Genomic DNA, 20,865 nt, shown 5'->3' with positions numbered 1-20,865 from the left:
GATTACACTGACGCAATTGTGCAGTTCAGTTTCAAACTGACCAAATGACACTTTATAAGCGATTGTTTAGTATCAGCAAGGATACACAGGTAGCCTTTGAAATAATAGGGTTTAACTTTTTTTTAATTATTCAAGGGTACCAAGGTTTCTTTTGAAATAATAAGGATTATGTGTTTACTTTATGCAAAGTTAGCTAAGGTGTTCTTTGAAATAACTGAGTTATTTCTTTTATATGTGCAAGAATAACCAGATTTTTTTTGTTTGAAATAATCAAATATATTTGCTTAGTATACGCAAGGATATGCGGATAGACATTGAAATAATCGAGTTTCTTAGTCTTTGCAATGATTTGCAGGTACTCCATGAATTAATCGAGGTTATTTGTTCAAAATACGCAAGGATTTGCAGGTACTATTTGAAATAATCGGAGTTAACTAAGAGTTATTTTTCCTTCCAATGCATGTCGTGTTTATTACTTCTTGATGTGCATATTGCTTTTGACTCATTATTACTGCTGTATATTTTGTATTTTATTCCATATTTCAAATTGAAAATCTTGATCATGTTTTAAGAAAATGTGCCGCTGATTTAAAACATAACTGTCAGCCATTCTTTTCTTAACGACTAAAATCTACACACACACACCGTCTCGCATGTTGTATCACTCATTAAAAGAAGCAAATTCAGCAAAAAATATTGTTCACCATATTTTGCACTGCAGGAAAATACCAGAAGTAAGTAAATTGAAATTGCAGACTGGTTTACTTTAATACTAGAGGTATTATACGTTACCAGTCAGATGTAGTCTCCGTATTTTATATTCATGTTACAAATGATATTTTTGAATATTTACGTAGAATGAAATCATGAGCTGGTGTAAAAATCGTTCCTAGAAGATTTTAAGAAGTGTAACTGCGTGATATGTCGATTTCTTCAAAGTTTTTTTTGCATATAGATCTAACTAATACGAGAGTCGTCCAGTACATATGTAGACCAGCGCTTCAACTTTGTCCCCTTAAGGTGGTTCTGCACGTTTTGATAAACCGGGAGTGATGGCGTAACGTCATTTATCCGGAAAACGTAGAATAAAGCCTGGATTCGGCGTACGGAAATGAAAATCATTTTATGAATTAATCTCAACCTGTGAGTGAATTTATTACAATGGCACTGTTGATATATTTCTAAAGTCAAAATATGGTATTAAAACATATTACACGTTAAATAATTCAAACTAATGTCTTAAAATTAGCGTGAAATGTCCGGTTCACTTTAAGCATGGTCAAATATCTTAAAAATAAGCACACGGACCTATACATTTTATTTCATCAAATTATAGGTCATGTCTTTATTCACAACTCTGAGAAGTTTCATCAAAATCTACATTGTAGAAAAATTCGCTATTCGGAAAAGTCCGTGTATGAAAAGCGGACTGATTTCTCCCATTAAACTGAAAGTCCCATTATGACTATCATGGTCGCTAATATATTTTCCATAACTCCTAAATTTTTAGTCAAAAACAATCAAGCAAAACACACACGACCCTATCTGTTTTATTTACTGAATTTTCTAGGTATATTCTGAAGTTTTGAAAAATCAGAGTTTAATGAAATTCTACATTGTAGAAATAATGTCGATCCAAACGTGCAGAACTACCTTAATGCGTAATTTAGTATAACCCAGCACATATCCTACTGTAATTATTAGGATAGAATGATATCACACAATAAAGCTCTAGACGTTTGATAACCATAGCAACGCGCCAGCGACAAAGGTGCCGTTTTGACGTCTAAAATGCAAAACCATCAATAATTGAAAAAAATTTACATAATTGTTTTGCAAACGAAAATAGCATCAACATTGTGAATATATTTTTGTACTATTTCAGTGATGTTTCTGCAAAACGTCAAGTCAAACGGACATTAACTTTTTGTCTAGGATAGTGATACGTGTTCTTACATATAAATGACGTCACAAAAACATTACAAAGGACAATAACTTGGGAAAATACCAACATGAACTCTTGAATTACTGTGGAAAACAAGAGTTTTAGTTAACCTATCTTAAAAACTATCTCAAGCATTTTATTTTGATAAGACATAATACTCCTTGAAATAAATTGTTTTATGGTTTCCAAGGAAAAGAGTAGTAAAAAATCCAGTGTCTAAATGCTTCAGTACAATGTATGTTTTACATTGACCAAGACAGATATCTTCTTGAAAATGAATATTCTTATTCTAGATATGATACACTGAGTTCTAGTCGTAAAGTACATTTTTTTAAAAACATAATAATAAAATTAATTACGGAACATTTTGTAAACAAAGTTGACGTATGAAGACGTCGTTGACGTGGGTCGCACAGCGTTCCTCTTACTGAACCCTTATCCTGCTAAATTTCAATAATGAACTAGTTCATCTTTCAATTAGGACAGTACCATTAACTGTTAAAAGGGGTGCTTAGCTAAAAGATACAGACTGAAGAGCGAACAGTGCAGACCATGATCAGACTGCACGGATGTGCTTGCTGATCATGATCTACACTGGTCGCAACGGCAGAATCAAGAATCGTGTCCAGCGTTATAAGTGTTAAAGAAATTATCGCAACACCAAAATACTACACGGTAACAGTTTCAAATTTGGTTCATACGTAGGAGAGACGCTATATTGGCTAGTTTTGAAGTTATGACGCTAGCCTTCGTATTTATTCAACGCCCCTCGTAAATGATTAGCATGATGAAGTTCTCTATGTGAAATGTTTTATTCTTGTGTACATACTGGTTATTTTTCTTGAGAGTTAAATGGTGTAATACAGAAAAAAACAACATATATTTAGCGCCAACAAAACCACAGCTTTCATTGTTGATGATGTTATAGAGGTGTTACGTCATTTACAAGTTTATAGAAATCTAATGATTAAAAAAAAGAAACAACAGTTACCGCACTATGAGAAAATTAGCGACCGTCATGGATCCAGACCAGCTTGCACATCCGCGCAGTCTGGTCAGGATCAATGCTGTTCGCTTTCAAAGCCTACTGCAGTTAGAGAAACCGTTACCGAACATCATGGATCTTAACCAGACTGCGCGGATGCGCAGCTGGTCTGGATCCATGCTGGTCGCAAATGCACTATGTTGGGATTCTCATGGCACGGCTCATATATTTGTTTTTGCCTAAACATTTTCAATATGAATATTGTTATCTTTATGTCCTTTTGAAATATGCAAATCTACTCACACAACGTCACTATCAATTATGTTTTTTTCGACAATTTTAATTTTAGAGATCCCGCTAAAGGCGTAAAATTTAATTTCAAATATTCACATTAATATGATGTACTACCGTGACTGCCGACATTTTTTTTCAATTCACATGCATGGAAAATGATCAAAGTAATAACTAACTAGTCAGGTTCTATAATTGACACCCACACATGAATATTTTGAAGCATTTCAAGCAAGCTGGTTTTATCAGAAGCTGCTGGACAGAATGTTTGTAAAAGCCTTCTGCATTGATCACTCTGCTAATATAACAGGGTTATTATAGCAGTAGCTCGATGTGGGATGCTGTATTCGGCTCGAGTGGATATTTGCCAGATAGGTTCTAACGAGTAGCGCAAGCGCTGGGTGTGATCAGACCTTGCAAATTCCACGAGAGCCGAATACAAAAGCACAGATCTGGCCACTGTTGTAATGACCCTTTTATTATATATCTCACATTTTTGTTTGTTGTTTTGTTATTCGGGAAGAAATCTACAATGTTCATCAATATTGAAATGGAACTAAGTGAATTTTTTATGTGCGTTATTTATAGAAATGTGCCAGACATGCATATTAATGAAAGTAGTCCGGCAGCAAACAATATGGAAGATACAATACGGAATTTAAAATGTAAACTACGGATTTTTTTTCTGCCTGTTCATATTTAATTGTTAAATACAGGCCGACGTTTTTGCAGAATTTTGGGAAAACTTTTGTCTGAAGTCTGATATCTCCGAAAATGTCGAAGAGTCTGATATTATCTGTAAATATTTATGCTGTTATTAGACAGTTTCAGGTTTCCTTATCACTAAACTTAAATGATCAAATGCGGGGGAGCGTGCAGAAATGTAAATAAACTGATGTTGCTGGTTTCTAGACTGATGTTTGATTCTCTCTAGGGATGAATATTGGTAATTACGGTCGACCATATTGTTATGATAATTTATTAATTTGATTTTATGACAGGACTAGAACTTAATATATTACAGTAAAGCTGAACATGTTCGCGAACGTTAATTTCATGGTTAAGTTCCTAAGAAACATTTTTTCCCATAAAATGAGAGAAATACTGTTGAGATTTATGATTTTAAGTGGTCCCTAAGGTCCTTTTATAGATATCTAATGGTGATCTAACACTTAGTGAATATCTAGTTATTAACTTAAAATGTAGAAAAAAATCCCTTATGGAATATATTCATTTATTTTAATATATAAATTAATTGTTAATGTTGAGCTACTTTTAAATTAATAATTAAATGCCATGGAGTAACTGTCGATTGTTTAAAAAACACTCCAGTTTTATTTACTTCATCTGTACATGTTAACACCGTGTACTATTTTAACCAAAATGCACAGTATTGTCTATACACATACACTTGTTGATTTTATAAAATTGCAAACTGTATGTACAGTCCATAAAATAAACAAACCTGTTTGTAAACCTGGACGGATCCAAATGGAAGGGGAAGAAACATTTCATAGAAATATTTCCATGGCAACATACAAAACATATCGTAGCCCTGACAAACCTATAAACCGGGCTAGACTAGTTTATAAGTACAACAACACGGTTGACCCATTTAAACGAGTTGAAGTATTTGTTCATGTTTTTAAATAATTGAGCCGTGCCATGAGAAAATCAACATAGTGGGTTTGCGACCAGCATGGATCCAGACCAGCCTGCGCATCCACGCAGTCTGGTCAGGATCCATGCTGTTCGCTAACAGTTTCTCTAATTCCAATAGGCTTTAAAAGCGAACAGCATGGATTCTGACCAGACTGTGCGGTTGCGCAGGCTGGTCTGGATCCATGCTGGTCGCAAACCCACTATGTTGGTTTTCTCATGTCACGGCTCATTTATTATGAAAATCGGGTCTAGTATACCTTTGGTTATTCAGACTGCCATGGTTTTGAATAGAAAATCTGAGTTTCTAAAGTTTTTCTATTGAAACTGACTGGAAATGAAAAAAAAAAAAACGATAAAAAACATAAACAAAAGTCAGTAGTGTTTATTATGGTAATGTGATATATTTTCAAAAAACATATGTCTGCTAGAGGCTTTAATATTTGTCTTGAAATGTATTTTGTATATTCAATGAAATTGTATAACTTGTGTGTGGTAATTTGTTTCCTTAGAATGTCGTGCTATATGTCTCTCCATTCTCGTCAAATGTTTAAAACAATACCGCAGTTATAGCAAGCTCTACAGGATTTGTAACTTCCTCGAGATGTATTGATCGGGTAATCCTTCATGAAAGGAAATTTGCATGTTGATTCTAGACTGCATTTAGCCGTATGCCAGGACAAAAGGACAGTCTCATTGGCTATATAATGCATGTATTTCTCGAGATTCGGATGCATTTGGAAGTCTGTTAAAAGCGTTTATGGAGCAAAGGACATTGTAAACATTGACATGACGTCATTTTGTTTTTATTCGCTTATTCATTTGTTGGAAAATTTGTTTAAAAATCTTTCATCTAAAGTTCATAATGTGACAGAATAAACAACTGGTTTGATAATGATTATACAATGGAATTCGAAATACTGTATCAAAATTATTGTATCAAAGGATGTTATATGTAGAGTCGGAAAAGCCGGTTCGTTACCTAAGTTACTGAATATTTAAGTTGCAGTTAATGCTGGTGAACTGATCTCTAGTGAATTACGTCAGGTATAATATGTGGATTCTTAAACGGACTCGAAATGCATGATGGAAAGTATACAGTGTATGATAGAATTCATGTGAGATTAAGTGAGACCATAATGTTGGTATGATATAGCTAATAGCATTACTCAGATAGGTTTATTTTCCAGCAATTAGTCATTATCCAGACAACGCGTGTATCTGTCTATGGAAAATAGGAAAATGATAAGAATGTTGAAATGCAATTAATTTCTCGATAGCCTTATGCAAGTGTTGATGTCGGAAAATATTTTAAATTCATGACACGCTCGAATGTCTGTTCAGAATTTGAAGTTTCATTTATCTAATCAAAGTTAGTGTTTAAGCTGAGCTCGGTTTCACCGAGCTCTATCTATTCGTGAAAATGAGTGTTCGGCGTGTGTGTGTGAGACCGTCCGTGCGGCAGGCCATACATCGTCTAATATAGTACGGTCTGTGATTTTGAAATGCATAGAGCAATTTTTATTTTTTTTACAAATATTTGACTTGCTGAGATGTGTCGAGCTAAAAAAGGCCATGACCCAAGAACGGATCTTCCATTAATTGTAATATTACAGTATAATGAGTATTGTATGCAGGGACGTGTTCATAAAAAGTCTATACACAAGTATGTTTACAAGTAAAACGTACTGTTCGTTTAAATGGGTCAACCGTGTTGTTGCACTTATGAAATAGACTGGCCCAGTTTGTATGTTGGTCAGGGCTACGATACGTATTGTATTTTGCCATCGAAATATTCTATAAAATGCGTCTTCCCCTTCTGTTTGGATCCGTCCATGTTTACAAAAACGTTTGTTTATTTTATGGACTGTTTATATAACAAGGACGGGACGAACAATGAGAGGCATTTAGTGGGGCAAAAACATAAGAAATAGAGGAACTCAGTGGGTCACAACATTATGATGTTCAATGATAAAACCGCAAGGTTAATTGTGCACAAATCTACATTTTTATCTCAATCAAGGTACAGGGCCTCCTACTTCAAAGATCAAGTTCACTTTTGAGGTCTTTTCAGATCTTATTTGGGCAACAACTCTGACACGCATGTAATTAGCAGACCGGTCTACTTTTATAAGACGGCCTGTGGCTCACAAGAACTATTTTCCTTTGTCAAGAGTGAAGGCCATACTTTGTTGTCAAAGGTCATATCAGATATAATTGAACTTTGGCATGCATGGGTCAATGTCGTTTTTATTTTATTTTTTTATTTGACGAAGGCTTTGTTCAGTGAGACGGGGCATCATTCAAAAAACTGGAATATATAACATATGCAAGACATATAATAGATTCATGCGAATTTCAGTTGCCAATATCAACCAAACATGTTAATTATAACTTACAAATAATATCACAGTAGTCTTTCCGAACAGAATTTGACCTTAGTCTCTCATTATATGTCACGCATACCTCAGAAAATCAATGTTGTCTATTGTAGCCGCTGTAATTCTGGATATATTTCATTCGTGCATACAGATCAGCTTAAATGCGAAATTGAGGGCCCCGATAGGCTAGAGGTAGAGCGTCCGCTACATGAGTGCGGGAGATTGTGGGTTCGATCCCCGGCCACGTCATACCAGAGACGTGAAAAATGGTTTCAAAAGCTCCTTTACATGACGCTCAGCATTAAAAGGAAAACTGGCTACTCATACACCCTCGTGGCGATGGATTCCATCAGAAATGAGTTCTCGAGAGTGAATGATTTAAGTTGCAGAATTTGCTTCACAATCGACCTAAAATAATACTTGCACAAGTTAAGGGGCCCTACGTTGTCAAGTGGTTAAGGTCGCTATCTTTGAATCTCTTGCTCTCACCCCAGTGGGATCGAAACCTCGCTTGAAACTTCTTCATGTAAGGAAGTCACCCAGCTAGTTTTGGAATGTCGGTGGTTCTAACCACGTGACCGCCTATGCCAGATATAATACCCGGAGAGACACCTTGGCTCTTCCTCCACATTGAAATGCTGGCATGCGATATTATAATGCAGAATATTTTTTTCCAGGACGCAAGTACGGACATATTTAAAAACAAAAGAGCCAAACATGAATTTAATGTCTTAGGTCTAAATATTTAAATAGCAAATAAGTAAAATGGTTGGTCATCGGACACTGATACAGTAGAATCTAACTAACTATACATAATACCTGTAGGTAAAACGTACGTAAATAAAAACAACATAACTATATGCATATGCTAGGTCTGGCGTCACTTAGGTATCAGAATGTAATGTCAGGCTGCTGCAACATATAGAAGACAAATAGCAATCACTGTCAAATACAGGTGTTTTTTGTTGTTGAACGGTAAGGCACAGAGGTTTTGTTTTTTTCACTCAACAAAACTGTGGACTTTTAGGGGAGATTTTTTAAAGAACTGCGAAACAGTTACTTTATCATTTCAGTAGCAATTGTTAGTTAAGGTCTGAGATAATTAAAGGACATATGTAACGATATGTGCGTAGTTTTAAATATTAATTGTTATTACTGAATTATCGTTTCAAACCAATTGGCAAAACGTAGCATTCTTTATGCACGAACGATTCAAAGAATCTTACAGGTACTTACTTCAGTTTCTCAAACTTGCTATGACTTTTTCATTTTACCTTAGCATCAATTTTGTGTATTTTGCCAACACAAAATGCATTTGAGATAAGAACTACTTTTCAACTCGCAAGCAAGACTTGAATACACGCTATTGCGCTTTTAAACGACATAGTAACATTAACATACGAGAATAATTTCAAAGCGATTTGGAATATGGATTATGTCAATATTTACTTCTCAGTGATTATCATGTTAACTGGATTACACGATACACCGATAAATGACGACATTTTCGGATGTTCGCAAATTGTGGATGATATCATTTTTACATTCTGAAACACCGAATGCTGATATACTTGAAAAAATGATGGGTTACGAAATGAATCTTGTGAATATGATGAGTGCTGATGACGTCAGTGATGACTTCACTGACGACGAAGAAAAGAAGAGCACCCTATCAGATTCTAACGACATACCAGAAGTATTTCATAGCTCTGGAAATCAGGTTAGCGCAATTAAAACTCATTTATCTGGCATAATAACTTTACAATTTAAAACAGATTATATACAGCCCTTTTACGAATGTACACGTATATACGTTGTAAGATGTATAATTCAGATTCAAAGCATTTTGTATCATTTAAGGATGGTATAATGTTCATTCGAACACGGTTTGATTATTTTTAATTAAACAAACGAGTAAGTGAGTCGGGCTTTCATGTTGTATATCGTCTGATTTACCACGGTTCAGAGTTTAAATGCGCAGGAATGGAACCACAAGGGTGTCAGTCCGAGTGGTTGGATATCAAAAAATCTTATCGACGGTCATTCAGATGATGAATCCCAAGAGAACCCTGCCTCTTACCATTCTAACACACCCCTTTCAAAAGTTATGAGAAAAGTTACGATGTTCTCTGAACAGTCCACGCGTTTATCGTTATTTAATGTAGATGGTATATCTGCTGTTTTTCTTTATTTAAACGAAAAATCTCATTTAAGTATCTGCGATAAACAACGATTAACGTGGGGATCTGTGAGAGAACATTGGAACGTTAATAGCCGCATAATGTCCATTAGGATAAATGAAGTTAAGAATAGTTTTTACCATGTTTGAAGGAAAATGTAAAAATGAGAATAAACAATATTTTCTTGTTGTTTATCGTCTGATAGTTCAGATATTTAGATATCTAGCCACTCGATTAACCACGGTCTGTCATGCGACTTGATCATTTGATAAAAACCATTATCGCATGTTTAGTAATGTTGGTAAAAGTATGTCATTTATGTAGAGGACTGAAATATAATTTTGCTCGCAAAAATGCATAATGTGAACGCATAACCAATATAGCAGTAAATATATGCCACTTAATAGCAATTGAATTTTACTGTAAGGTTATCGGACATATGTTTAGCTATCTATGCAAATATTCATAGAATGAAGAATTGACGATGTTGACACTATATTAGGCAAATGAAATTATTCAATTGTGGTACAGACATAGAAGTTGTTGTTGAAATATTGTTTCTAAGTGCGTTTTATAATATTTCGAATATAAGTTGCATTATTTTCATTGTTAAATAACAGTCCATATTTTCACATATTTCTCATTGCCTTCACATGTAAATCTCATTGCTTTCATATGTAAATCCCATTGCATTTAAAGACACCATCGAATGACTGTCCCCTGGAAAAAACTGACAATGTAAGTAATCACGTTTTATATAATGTTTTTTTTTCCTAATTATATTCCATTTCTATTAGAAATTTAAATGAATGTCACAGAATGATTTTTTTTTAAATTTTTTTATTTGATTTTTTCACGAAACGACACGTGATATAAATCATATTTGACCTACTTGCAGGACAATGAATTCTGAACGACATCCGTATAAATGATTACCAGTAAAAATAATTTAGAACCTTGAAAGGAAATAAGGCATTACAAAAATCATTCCGTTTTAACATACGTTAGTAGTGATAGCCGTCTATATAGGGAGTCTGCTTTTTTCTTTATCTATATAAACCGCCATTTTTTTTTTTTTGAGGAGTCAATTTTTGAAATCGATCGGGCGTGACTTTATCGGTGTATTACATATATATCTTGTAGTAGATGATTACCTAACAATAGGGAGCCGCGCCCTGAGGTGAGTCATCGAGAAACAGCTTAACTGTTCGGACAAGCTCGTGGAGAACAACAGAGCCGCTTTATCGTAAACAATAGGACGGATTCTATTTCAAAGATCCGCGCCCAGTTTCACGTTATATTGCTACCACCTATTCCTATTCAATTTAACCCAAAGATAAAGAAAAACAAAATGGCGGTTTATATAGATAAAGAAGAAATCAGACTCCATATATAGACGGCTATCACTACTGACGTTAATTATATTTCATAAACATGTATTTGTTTCGAAACATCACTAATTCTAGTTTAGCTATCATGTGACTTAAGAAAAATCAATCACAGTTTAAGCTGAAGAGATATTCATTTATTTTAACTTCAAAGGTTATATCAAAAATGTGCAAATATTGTGCAACTACTTAATAGTTTAATAATGCTTACTTTGAAAAAAACAGTCATTTCTTTCATTTTTATCTTTTTCCACATTGTTTTTTTTACACAAATACTACAATTTATTATGCTTCCGAAAATTTTTGATGGGTGAATTGGGTATATAGTTGCCGCTTTGTCCTTCCGTCCGTCTGCACGTCCATTTGTCCCGGAATCTTTGTCCGGATAACTCCTTGTTCAATTTTCAAAGGAGTTTGCCCAAACTAACAGAAATTTATTAATATGAAGCGGACTTGCATATTTGATCAGGACATGAATGTACATTGTCATTTTTAGGGAAACACTAACCCTTTTTGTTGCCAAAAGAGCAGTATTTTTTTCACATAAATTTAAGTATGCATAACAGCATATACCTTGTCAGATTGTACATGTATTTTTACCGTTTACAAAATCATGCAAAGAACAGTACTTTTTTTCATATTGTCAATGTATGCATGTACTACTACATACCCTAATATATATTGTCAGAATATAAATGTACATGTATCACCCTATATCCCAGTTTATATTGTCAGAATATAAATGTACATGTATCACCCTATATCCCAGTTTATATTGTCAGAATATACATGTACATGTATCACCCTATATCCCAGTATATATTGTCAGAATACACATGTACATGTATTGCCCTATATCCCGGTATATATTATCAGAATACACCTGTACATGTATCGCCCTATATCCCGGTATATATTGTCAGAATAGACCTGTACATGTATCGCCCTACATACCGGTATATACTGTCAGAATAGACATGTACATGTATCACCCAGATCCCAGAATATTCTGTCAGAATACACATGTACATGTATCACCCAGATCCCAGTATATTCTGTCAGAATACACATGTACATGTATCACCCTATATCCCAGTATATACTGTCAGATTACACATGTACATGTATCACCCTATATCCCAGTATATACTGTCAGATTACACATGTACATGTATCACCCTATATCCCAGTATATACTGTCAGATTACACATGTACATGTATCACCCTATGTCCCAGTATATACTGTCAGATTACACATGTACATGTATCACCCTATATCCCAGTATATACTGTCAGAATACACATGTACATGTATCACCCTATATCCCAGTATATACTGTCAGATTACACATGTACCTGCATCACCTTATATCCCAGTATATATTGTCAGAATACACATGTACATGTATCCCCCTATATCCTAGTATATACTGCCAGAATACACATGTACATGCATCACCCTATATCCCAGTATATACTGCCAGAATACACATGTACATGCATCACCCTATATCCCAGTATATATTGTCAGAATACACATGTACATGTATCACCCTATATCCCAGTATATACTGTCAGATTACACATGTACCTGCATCACCTTATATCCCAGTATATATTATCAGAATACACATGTACATGTATCACCCTATATCCCAGTATATATTGTCAGAATACACATGTACATTTATTGCCCTATATCCCAGTATATATTGTCAGAATATACATGCATGTACATCTGTTACCATATATCCCAGTATAAACGCTCTCCACATCCCTATTAAATGCACCCAGTTCAATTTTCCAAAAAAGGGGGAAAACAAGTCCTTTTTATTATTAATATAATACATATAATACCTAATATACTTCAAGGATAAACACTCCTCATTTAATAAAGACACGCCCTCTCCTGTTTGCCAAAAGAATATTACTGTAAATAAATCATTTTATATTGTTAATATACATTTTTTTATGTTCTACTGTACACTCGTCTCTTAATAAACGCACCATTCCCTCACAATTAATTTAAAACCAAAAATGTATTTCGTTCTGTAATCTTAATTTATATATCTTCTTAAGGAAATTATGGGAAAATGCTGTGGGTCCTCAAATTAATATAAGCTTTTGAAAAATGCATAAGCAGCTACAGGAATGAATTTCAAGATTCTTCTCAATGACAAAAAGTCACTCTTATATAGTTATTGATTTATCTCCCCTCAACACTCTTTAAATTAAATAATATATTTGTATAGATTTTTAAGTTCTGGGTAGAATTTTATCAAGCTTAATTGTGCTGTTGCACTTCCTTTGTCAATGATATACTCGGGGAGCACACTTCAGTTTAGTGATACTTATTGTTTAAACTAGCATGTATGAGCCGCACAATGAGAAAATCAACATAGTGCGTTTGCGACCAGCATGAATTTCGGACCAGCCTGCGCATCCGCGCAGTCTGGTCAGGATCCACGCTGTTCACTAACAATTTCTCTAATTGTAATAGGCTTTGAAAGCGAACAGCAGGCTGGTCTGGATCCATGCTGGTCGCAAACGCACTTGGTTTTCTCATGGTGCGGCTCATATATGGATATTTCATATTGTTGTATATATTTGTTCTGTCTTGTGATTTGTAATACTTTTTCATTCTTATTTATGAATTGCTTTTTATTTAAAAGTATTTTCTTATCTGAAATGAGCTATTTCACTCTTTTTGTATTTTCTTTCATTAGATTTTAGACACATTGCACAAATATCACTATCTGTTATATAATTTCTAGGCACTAAGCTGTTTTCAATAATGGCTGTGTCACGTGATTTTGCATTCTAGGAAATCCGTAAGCCGCTTAAAATTTCATGCGTCTTATGATATTGATTTTGCTACAAATGAAAACATAATATTATAGATAACATGTAAGAGAAAAGTAGATGCATTCGATGGTATCAATAGAATGAATATGTTACAGTGAAATTGTGTAATTTTTCAAGTGTAGAGGCAGTATTGAAAAAGCTCGGCGAAATATGTTGTTTGTATTAGAACGCTGCATAAGATGACGGATTCTTCATTTGCTACCTTCTATAAATAAAGATGTTATTATTATTATAATTATTATTATTATTATTCGATTTTAATCGCAGACATATTTCAGCCGTGCCATGAGAAAAACAACATAGTGGCTTTGCGACCAGCATGGATTTTCTGGATCCATGCTGTTCGCTTTCAAAGCCTACTGGAATTAGAGAAACTGTTAGCGAACAGCATGGATCCTGACCAGACTGCGCGGAAGCGCATGCTGGTCTGGATCCATGCTGGTCGCAAAGCCACTATGTTGGTTTTCCCATGGCACGGCTCCATAATTAATATACAATGTGAAACATTATGTACACAACGAAGAAAGAAAACATAAATTGTCAAAGGGAAATATATGCAGAGAACGGAAATAGATTTAATAAGGGAACATAGTTGTTCACGGCGTTACGACGGTCAGTGGCAAATACTCCGCTAGGAAGTTTATGCTGGTGTCGCGTGGGTATCACATATTAGGATATAGCCGTGATAATCACACGGTCGGTAAACGGCGCATACATTTTTGTAATTCAACCATTATCTATTACTTTCATTCATTTCACTGAATACTAAATTGCATACCTAATGATGGGCTGTTTTATCAATCTAGACAAATCCAATTTAAGCGAATTCTATTTTTTGTTTCGGGATATATCGGGCACTTTGTAAGAACAGACAAAATAACCTGTCAGACAGTACAATAAAACAGCCAAGACGTCTAAATGCGAGGGGTGATCCTGCATTACATTGAGTTCTCTTCTTACTTTTTCGTTGCGCAGTATCTCACATTGAAAGAAGTGCTGAATATAATTTCTTAAAGTATGTTTATGCCCCCTGTATTTCTGACCTGTATCTATTTCTGATTTTTTTGAACGACCAGACAAGCTTCCAAACGTTGTATCTGTTGGAAATGAAATGTTATCGAAGTATATTTGCTGCCTTTTTAGTTATAATAGAACTAATTCTGGATCACCCCTGGTGCAGTGTTTTGGACGGACTACGCCCTGCCTGTACAGATATACCTGCTTATGTAATTAGCGTATCCACGTGAACTGTTGATAACAATAGCAGAACATATGGCAACAGACATAGAACAGAAAAAAGGTTAATAAATGAGCCGTGCCATGAGAAAACCAACATAATGGGTGTGCGACCAGCATGGATCCAGACCAGCCTGTGCATCCGCGCAGTCTGGTCAGGATCCATGCTGTTGGCCAACAGTTTCTCCAATTCTAATAGGCTTTAAAAGTGAACAGCATGGATCCTGACCAGACTGCGCGGATGCGCAGGCTGGTCTGGATCCATGCTGGTCGCACACCCATTATGTTGGTTTTCTCATGGCACGGCTCAAATGTGCTGCATGTTTAATTTTTTCTTACCGGCGTTGATCTCGTGGATATACATAGAACAGATATGTTGAAGGTTTCTAATTCTGGACAAAAATAATATTAAGTAAGCTTTTCAGATTGTTATTCCTAGAAGCGTTAATGACGTAGATTAGAAATTTTGCAACAGAATACTACACTAGGTGAAAGCTGGAGTGAAACGCTCTGAACGAAATGCTACTGAAGAAGAAAAATAATAACATGAAAGCCGAAACGTGTCAAATCAAAAATAGTAACTGCATGTTTTATCCTGTAATTACGAGTAAAATGCCTTCTTAAGACAAATGTCTTGTCTTTATGTGAAAATGTCTTCTTACTTAATATCCTTAATTATGAGAATATGTCTTGTTATCATAAGAAAATACCTCATTAGGTCAAATACCTAGTTATGAGAAAATGTCTTGCCATCATGACAAAAGACATCGTTATGTAAAATCCCAGATTATGAGAAAATATCTTGTTATCAAATATTTTGTTATTATGAGAAAAGATCTCGTTATTTAGGGAAAATCATCGCGTAACTGCGAGTAAAATCTGTTCCTTTGAAGTACTTGTTTCACATAAAACATGCCATTACTGTACTAGTCTAGCTACCGACTTGATAATCCTTTTAATATTGTTCTTATAATTTCTCTTATAAATTCTGATCAGTCTTTCTTGGCTCTGAATATCTCCAGTGATTTAAGAAGAAAAGGGCCATAATTATACAAAACCTGAATAGCTTCAGTAATTATCACCTATGAACAAAACACAGAGTCAGATTCGTACTTAGCGTAAATACTGCCAGATTTGTACCTAGTATAAACACTGTCAGATTCATACCTAGCGTAAATACTGCCAGATTTGTAGCTAGCATAAATACTACCAGATCAATACATAGTGTAAATACTACCAGATCTATAATTTAATTTATATATATTATAATAGAATTTCTTTCACATTATCTTGCCTGAAATTAGCTGCAGTTTTACCATGTTTACAGCTGATAGAAAAAGATAAATAAATTTTCCAACGATATTTTCAAACAAGTTGGAAACAAATATCTAGAGTACACCTGTCTAACTGCATATTGATGTGTAGTAATATTCATTTATCTTTAGTATTTTATGGCCTGTGGTTTTCAGACTGCTGCAGTACCTATACTTTTGTGCATAATAAACACACAAACATCTGCACAAAGTAGCTAGAACGCTTTTGTACCTCGTAGACAAATGTTTGTGTTCAGAACGGCTTACTAAACACGTTCGCACTGGTATGGTTTGTTATATAAATATTTCCTATTGTTACATACACAATAATGTCAGTGACCTGTCACAAAGAAGAAATCATAACTGAGTTCATGTAAATACAAAACAACACTAACAAAAGCACTGAGTTCATGTTAGATACACAATAGCGCTGAGATCATGTAAGTACAAAAGCAACACTGAGTTCATGTTAGATACACAACCACACTAACTTCATGTTAGATACACAACAGCACTGAGTTCATGTTAGATACACAATAGCGCTGAGATCATGTAAGTACAAAAACAACACTGAGTTCATGTTAGATACACAATAGCGCTGAGATCATGTAAGTACAAAAGCAACACTGAGTTCATGTTAGATACACAACCACACTAACTTCATGTTAGATACACAACATCACTGAGTTCATGTTAGATACACAATAGCGCTGAGATCATGTAAGTACAAAAACAACACTGAGTTCATGTTAGATACACAATAGCGCTGAGATCATGTAAGTACAAAAACAACACTGAGTTCAAGTTAGATACACAATAGCGCTGAGATCATGTAAGTACAAAAACAACACTGAGTTCATGTTAGATACACAACCACACTAATTTCATGTTAGATACACAACAGCACTGAGTTCATGTTAGATACACAATACCTCTGTGTTCATGTTAATACAAAACAACTCTGAGTTCATGTTAGTACAAAACAGCACAGCTAATGTTAGTACATAATAACACCGATCTTATGTTAGTATAAAACAACACTAATTTCATGTTAGATACACAACAACACTGAGTTCATGTAAGGTAATCAACAACACTGGATTCATGTTAGTACGAAAACAGCACTGAGTTCATGATAGTGCAAAACATCAGTGGGTTCATGTTAGTGCAAAACAACACTGAGTTGTTGTTAGTACACGATAACATTGAGTTCATAATAGACGCACAATAACACTGAGTTCATATTAGTGCACAATAACACTGAGTTCATGTTAGTTCACAAACAACACCAAGTTCATTTTAGTACACAATACAAAGATCATGTTCGCTCTCACCTGATATGGACTTCTTCGACAGCGTATATCCCGTATCCTGTCACCAACAAGCAGTTTAACGATTTTATCTTGCCGAATGCATTTTACATCTTCGCTGTACTGATTGACACAATTTTTATATTAATAAAGCTACTTACAGTTACAGTGCTGACTGGAATCCTGAAATCTTCTATGGTTTTCATGCGTTGATTATAGTTGATTAACTAAAAATGCAAAATGAACTGTATTTTGACAGAATCACAAAACACAGAAGCTCATTTATACAGGTTATGAACTGGTTTTGAAAAACATTTACGTTCCATCCTTTCGAAAAATAATCAGATTACACGATGTCAGAAATGTCTTAAAACTCCGGCTTTAATCCCGTTTCCTGTTAATTCCTTTATCTTGCAGGTAGATTAAATGATCCTACAACAAACTGCTGTCTTACAAATAAGTTAATTCCTTTGCTTTTCGATGATTTAACTAAAACAACATTTCAATCGCGGCCGTGTCATACAGAGTTACTGTTCTTCTATATAATTTCCACTTACTAAATAGTCACGAACCTAAGTTAGACAGGAAAAATGAGAGCGGCAAGAAAACACCATTTTTTTTATCTCGGAAATGATATCTATAGCTTGGGCATAGTCTGACTTGTTTTAATTACCCTAGCGATGCGGCAGCCATTTTGTTTTTAATCAGAATTCATATCTGTGTAATGTACTAGCAGGATATGGAATATATCCTGTCTCCACGTGATGTCTGTTGACCAATAGAAATGCAAGAATCTTGTAGGAGGCGAGATAAAAAACAATATTGAGTTCATGTTAGGTAAACATCAGTTCATGAGTTCCCTATACGTACTCACATTTATTATCTTTTAAGCAAATTGTATACTTCAAAATATAGCAATATTTTCAGGCAGGCTGTTATTCAAATCAATCAACTTTATTAGCAAAATCGGCAATTCAGTTGCCTTTGGCCATTTACTATACATTATATCATGTTAGTTAGATATATATATTTCGGAATACAATGATCTATGAAACATACAATTTAAAAAAATATATATAAAAAAAAATTCCTAGCGTCAGTTATGTTTGTTCATTTTAGTGCATTAATTAAATCATTTTGCTTGGATTCGTTTAGATTATACTGATTTTCATTATAATAAATTATTATAAGCTAGATATTGAAAAATTTACTTCAAATATTAAAATAAAGAAATTTCAGTGCCGTAAAACTTTTGATGTACGTTTCAGAGCTGTCCAAGACTGAACACAACTTAATAAATCTAATCTTTATCTCATGTTAAAATAAACTTACTTTATAACATTTGTTTTTCGACATTTTCTAGCATATCAGATACATATTTCGATAGAATCTGCACGTACATACTAAAACGCAGTAGAGTAAAAGAAAATACAAAGCTACTGAGAACGGAAAGATTAGGACTATTTACACTTGAACTACTAGACCCGTGTAGGCTTACATTTGTTTTGGTAGTGATTAGCCCATAATTCAACACAATAAGCGACAAGCTTCGTATTTTGGCTTTCTCATTTTTTACGACCATGCGCGCGTTTAGTTGTATGTACGTCCGCGGAATGCCACATAGTTAAAGGATACGGAATCACGCGGAAATTGCCGAATTTCGTTACGGATCCACTACCTAAAATACATATGAGCCGCACCATGAGAAAATCAACATAGTGCGTGTGCGACCAGCATGGATCCAGACCAGCCTTCGCATCTGCGCAGCCTGGTCATGATCCATGCTGTTCGCTTTCAAATCCTATTGCAATTAGAGAAACCATTAGCGAACAGCATGGATCCTGACCAGACCGCACTATGTTGGTTTCCTCATGGTGCTGCTCATATTATGATTGTAGAATGGACCAAAAGACTTAGTTAATATCATTATGCAATGAACATGCTTAGTTTTGTTATAAAACATTTCATCTATTCATTATTCTTTTTTGTTTTGTGTCGAAACAGGGCTTCAGAAAAATTGATATTTGTTTCGCATCTGAATAATTTTTAGCATTAGCTGCTCCAAGTGAAATGTTATGATAGTGGTAAACTATTTGAAAGAGTTAAGTAAATGATTCGTTACACAAATTTATTCACTTATGCATACTTTGTTACACGTTTCAAAAGTGCCAGACCTATTGTACTTTGAGGTGATATCTTTGTGAACATGCCACACCTCTATCACGTGACCATTTATACAGAATATAATTACATTATTACGTCTTATATTGTTGTTGTTGTTCTTGTTCTTGCTAACGATAAGTAATGTAATGTATTGGCGATAATACATTTATTCACATATTTCATGTTCTTGTTTCTGTATGACCATGTTAAACAAACTCGGATATTAAATTTCGTCAAGACACAAACATTGTCATACTACTTTGGTCGTTTAAATTTCAAAATACCTTCAGTATATTCTGAAAGATTTGGTCCAATCGAATGATAAAAATGTAGGCTAAATAGGCCAAGCACTTTAAATTAAGACGTACTAGCTTAGTGTTCTGAATCTTACATGTCCCAATAGAAGTTGGGGAGAAAAAAGCAACTTTTGGATGACGGTATAGTTGTATTGTAAATGTCGTTTCCTGTAATGGTGCCAGACTAGATACAAACGAGGAACATATGTTATTGCATGTTGTATCGTCAGTGTTAGAGGAATGTTAGTGTACTCAACAAGAGCGATAATAATTGGAATAAAGGTTATGTCTTTAAGCAATTGGAGGTTTAACTAGAGATGTGTAACGAACATTCACTCATTTATTAATTGTGAAACGACACTGTTTGAGACATAATCTGTCCTGTAGAGTTAATACGAAATAAGACCATGCTGTACGAAATAAGTGTTTTAGAAGTACATTGTATTGAAGCTACAAAAACTACTATTGTTATTTAGTAAAGAAAAAAAAAAATTTTGCTGATTACGAAAAAATAATATAATCATATTTTTGCTACTCCATACAAAAGCAGCTCGTTTACTATGTTACATTTGTCTGTTAGTGAAAAAGACGGTTAGTGTGAAGACTTGAAACGACTTGCGTAGCTCTCTAGGTATTTTAATATGTAAAGTGAATGAATTTTAGGAAATGCATTCTTTCATTTACTGTACCAGACTAGAGTTTATTTTTCTGTGGGATGTTGTTAAAAATGCACCAGCCTTTGTTCTGTGGCAGTACGTGTAACCTACAAGGTATAATTATAGAGAAGGATGTTTTTCACCATCACCCGCAGGTAATGTTAGTAGTTCACAATATCTGTTATATTGATTTGTA

The 20,865-nt window shown here is 34.5% G+C and overlaps 1 protein-coding gene across 8 annotated transcripts in view; it reads left to right on the top strand.

Annotated features, from left to right (window-relative positions):
• LOC123537795 (cys-loop ligand-gated ion channel-like) overlaps positions 1-20,865 on the top strand; it is a 146,562-nt gene that overhangs the window by 77,990 nt on the left and 47,707 nt on the right. Inside the window, exon 1 of one of the 8 annotated variants that reach the window (XM_045321620.2) lies at positions 8,267-8,981. The exons of 6 other annotated variants lie outside the window; for them this stretch is intronic. In XM_045321620.2, the coding sequence (XP_045177555.2) occupies positions 8,757-8,981 (225 nt within the window). In that variant the 5' untranslated portion in view covers positions 8,267-8,756. Of the gene's footprint in view, positions 1-8,266; positions 8,982-20,232; positions 20,825-20,865 lie in introns of those variants that run through there. One more of the 8 variants, XM_045321624.2, reaches the window with a different exon arrangement.

This window comes from Mercenaria mercenaria, chromosome 18, assembly GCF_021730395.1.
Source record: "Mercenaria mercenaria strain notata chromosome 18, MADL_Memer_1, whole genome shotgun sequence".
NCBI classification, from domain to species: domain Eukaryota; kingdom Metazoa; phylum Mollusca; class Bivalvia; order Venerida; family Veneridae; genus Mercenaria; species Mercenaria mercenaria.
Note: the sequence above shows the minus strand (reverse complement) of the source record. Positions and strands in the feature narration are given on the sequence as shown.